This window comes from Saccostrea cucullata, unplaced genomic scaffold (assembly GCF_032062105.1).
Source record: "Saccostrea cucullata isolate Sc308-1 unplaced genomic scaffold, CSIRO_AGI_Scuc_v1 ctg13199, whole genome shotgun sequence".
Classification (NCBI taxonomy): domain Eukaryota; kingdom Metazoa; phylum Mollusca; class Bivalvia; order Ostreida; family Ostreidae; genus Saccostrea; species Saccostrea cuccullata.
In genome coordinates this window covers 2,596-7,187 of record NW_026920957.1, presented here as the reverse complement: position 1 = coordinate 7,187, position 4,592 = coordinate 2,596, and the positions used below count along the sequence as shown (strand labels likewise).

At 34.1% G+C, this 4,592-nt stretch overlaps 1 protein-coding gene across 1 annotated transcript; it reads left to right on the top strand.

Annotated features, from left to right (window-relative positions):
• The first annotated feature begins 401 nt into the window (after nucleotides 1-401).
• On the top strand, nucleotides 402-1,792 carry LOC134258840 (uncharacterized). Its single transcript, XM_062741431.1, has 3 exons — nucleotides 402-517; nucleotides 805-943; nucleotides 1,490-1,792. The coding sequence occupies exons 1-3, from the start codon at nucleotides 402-404 to the stop codon at nucleotides 1,718-1,720; spliced, it is 486 nt and encodes a 161-aa protein (XP_062597415.1). The 3' UTR covers nucleotides 1,721-1,792.
• The last annotated feature ends 2,800 nt before the right edge of the window (nucleotides 1,793-4,592 follow it).

Genomic DNA, 4,592 nt, shown 5'->3' with positions numbered 1-4,592 from the left:
TGTTTATGGGAATCAAAAAATTTTATTGGTCCATAAGGACGTTATTTCATGGTTCATTTATGTTTACAGAAAACCCAATGAATACATGTGATGAAAAAATATTTCGTATATCAAAATCTACAAAAACATTGGTGACTCAACAGTTACTTCCCCCAACATATGGTTTATAGTGTTAAGTTTAGTTTAATATGCTAATTTCAGAACTTAAGTTATGCATGGTTTCATTTTTCAGGCCTTCAAGATGAAGTCACAAAAGCGATTCTAAACCACTGTCCAAGAATTAACGAAATGATTTTGAATGGCCAGGCTTTGATGACATCTAAACCCTTCCTTCCTATTATATCAGGTGAATTGTAAACTATTTATACCAACCAAATTTTTTGTGGGCGAACTAACATGCAATGCTTGTTCATGGACATTTCAGTACTAACAAACAATTTTACGATGGATCTTGGCGGGATTTTATTTTCAATCAACCCAAGGAGAACACGGCTGATTTTACTGATGGACAGGAGATGTCATTGGCACTTCGTCCAACCACCGATATTCTTTGGGATCCTTGTTTGCCCTTCTGCGATTTTGTATTGTTAAATGGAATTTTTGAGCTTGAATATTGTTATGTATCTCCATCATTTACTAGAGGCTGTCCCCTTCCCCTTACCACCCCAAAAATACTACTAAGTATGCGCTATTCCTGAATGCCTAAAAAAAGGCTCTCCCGTATGTTCCTGTTTTTTGTGAGTCTGAATACATTTGAATTGTCTTGGGATTGATTTAGCTCTATTGATTTGCTCTATCAATAAGCAATTTTATTAAAATCTTCATTGCCATTTCAGATTACAATAAGTGGAGTCGGTGTAAAGCTTTATTCTTCTTTAAAGCCAAAGAGAGAGCAGCCAAGGAAGTGTTGCAGATTGACGACGAAGGGGAGTCAAGTGATGATGTATGTACAGAATTTGCTAACATAACATCATTTAATATGAATTCAACCATGTAAGTCAGGGTCATCATTGCTGTTACAATCGCACTGTCTATATACGATCATGTAACATGTATATCAGAGCATAAAATGATCTCAATCCGCTCTGAGATTAGTTACTGTTACATGTGTACTTTGAACGAGAGATTCTGAGGGTGCTATGCTACAATTTGACTGCAGTAGGCTTAATTACAGTATACGGATGTCGCTGACTTTAACCTTTTTTTTTTTGGAAAATACTAAGTTGTGTGTATGCAACTTTGTCTAGTGTACGATTATCAGTTGAAAATAAAAGATGAATTGATATTAATCTATTCAGGAATGGGAAGGATATTGTTGAATCCTTTAAAAGACTTGTTTCAAAATGAATTTCAATCTGTTTGTTAGAAAATTTGCCTAGGACACATTTTGCTGTAAGTCAATAGAGAGAAAATAAAATGGTACTTCTTTGAGTGAATGTAGATTGTGAACAAGTACGTACCTAAACTTTCTGAAACTCTTTTTTTCCAGGAATATGAAGAAATACACTTCCCACACCGTTCTACCACCTTTGCTACAAACCTTCAATCTCTCTGCCTCGAGTATTGTGACAGTATTACTGATACAGATATGGAGGACATTGTCACAGTCTGTAGGGGGTCCATATCAGTGATAGATTATTACAGCTGTGAGGTGCGACCAAAAGTACTGACCCTTAGGAAATTTGAAGTAAAAGACTTGTCTGGTGCTAAAAATGACTGAGTGATGAGGAAAGACAATACCGTAAAAAAGACATTAAAGACTATATGACAACTCTTTATTTATGAATAAATATATCAACATATGTAAACTTGTTTCAGTGGTGAATATTTGACACAGACGTAATACGGAAAATTTCAAGGCGTCATTTGATTAGCCTTTATCCAATCAGTAATCGTCCTGATCGACAAATTTGTCTGAAGCGGGATAAAATATGCTACGTTTCAACAAAAACAGAGCCAATTGCTTATGTGAATGAGAATATCTTTTTCTAAAATACGCAGGTATGTTAAGGTTGAACCTATGTCAGAAAAGTCTTTGTCAAAAGATTTTAAAACTTTTCAAAATGATAAATTAGTACTTGCTTATCAATAATTCAAAAAGTCATGATACGTTTCCTATTTTTTTTTTAATGTAGCACAGCCTTTGAAACTTGGTATGTTGATATATACTGCGTCTACACATTTTCAGGTTTTTATGGGTACTTGTCAAGAAGAGAGTATGAAAAATCTCAAAAATTCCTATTTAAACATCGTCGTTTATAGACTGTATATACTGAACAATATTAAGCAATATTTCTCAAGAATAATTTCTTTTTATATAATTGACATAAAAGATAAGTCAACATTTAGAAAAAAAAAATAGGAAAATGACGTTTACATTTTACACAATTTTCCACTGTATATTCATAAATATTTTTCAGAAGTCTCTGTCACAATATTTTCAGTCTTTAATATGATGAAAAACATACCCAAATGATTACAAAAATTGATTAAAAAATATACCTTTCGCCTTTAACTAATGAGAGGTAGGCTATTTACCGATGCTTATATTCTTGACCTTTTTGCACTTAACACGGTAAATGACAGTATGGGGTTTACATTAGATTGAAAATGTTTATCAAAAATTTTTCTTTTAATCTAAAATGATCATTTGTAATAGAAAAATTGTAATCAAACACCAAGAATATGAATAAGTAACGAATAATTATGACAAGGAATGCACATCATTTCAGTATAAATATCACAAAAATGTACACACGATCTACAACACGTTCATCTTTGACTAAGACACATTTCATCAAGATATAACACTATTTACTTAGCAACTGAAGATTTCTTAGGATTGTTGCATTCCTTCAAGATGGTTACATACCATACACGTTATTACACGTCAGTAAGTCGTATATACATTGTAATTTACCGTTCCCGGTAGTTCGCCATCGGCCGCGACTGACCTAAGTCGATAAAAAATGGGTAGCAATTGTTCCTTCGCTATGCGCTCGGCACTTTGAAGTGAAAGTTGCGGGTCCTTCGGATGACACCATAAAACCGAGGCCCCGTGTCAGCGGCAGGCGCTGGCTCGATAAAGATCCTTCGCTGCTCAGTGGCCCCGAGTGCCGAGTAAAGGTCAAAATTTGAAGCCCCTCACCGGCATACGGTGACGTCTCCATACATACTGTATGAGTGAAAAATTCTCGAGAGGGACGTTAAATCGTAATTTCGAATTCATTACACAAGATTGTCTTGAATTTGTCAACTTAATTAAGGTCAAATAAAATCGAGTAAAATGAAAGGTTCCTACAGGTTTCTTTAATTCCAGAAATATATTGACGTTGCGCACGGTGTTGGTGTCAGTTTCGGTAACGTCAAAATGACGTTATTTTACGTGAAGTTATACAATATTAATTTGACGTTACTTTTTTGCTTACATTTTTTATGTAGTAAAAAATAAACCCAGTAATGCCGCCAATTATATAATGCAGTTCATTGAACATACATGCATGCAATTAAATTCTCTACCCTTTTGCAAGCATATTGCAGAATCTAGGAAATATAGGCATAATTTGCTTCATTTGATAAAAAGCTTGGTAGGAATAATAAAACTTGTTCGACATCGCATTTTAAATTTACATGCTTTTTATTTTATTGATATAAATTCAAAACAATTCCATATCATATCAGTAGGCGCTAGAACTTGTCCTTTGTTTTCAGTAAATTGTATGATTGTAGATATGTTGCTGATATAACAATGAAATTTTTTTTTCGTTTAAAATCCCTATCCCACCCCATCTTTAACCTCCACCATCCATCAGTCCCTTACATACTGAGTACCAGTATCTAACAGTAGATCTAAATATTTCAAATAATGCAATTTTAAGAAGGAGAGGAATCGAATCTGAGAATTGACCCTCCCTCACTATAACTTGTCCATGAAAAGAATTTTCGATGAAGTGCAGTTTACAGGCTTCAGATGTATTTATTCGAAAAATAGCTCCCCCTTTTCATCCCCCTTTTTTATGCGTTGCGTCGTATGTGCCTAGCACACAGATCAAAGATCATAGGTTTTATACTCCTTTGGATATCTATGCAGTTTACCTGCATGCCTTTTGTGATTGTATGCCTTTTTCATACTTGTACAGTGTAAATGGAAGTAAAGAGTGATTCAAAGAGCATTTTGTGAAGGCTTTCACCAAGATTCAGATTTAAATAATTGATGTTGATGTTGAGGAATTTTGGTGACGGCGGGATCAGATTTTAATAAGATTAAGAAGATTGTATAGAGGCATTATCCTTTCCCTAAATGAAGGATATGGAGATAAACTAGATTTTGATTAAATTAATGGTTACTTAGTACCATTTTGGTCGGTTTAAATGAGTTTAGAAGAATTTAAAAATAAAAAGGTAAGAAAAAATGAAACATTACTAAAATAAATTATGAAAAAAAGATGGACATTGTTTACAGGCAAGTAGCAAGGGGGCGTGCCCCCCCCCCCCAATTTTTTTAAACATAACTTTTACTATTGATATGTTCATTGAAAGGCTGGTTGGCCCCCCAATTTGGGCAAAAATAAAGTAATATATGGGTAATGTAG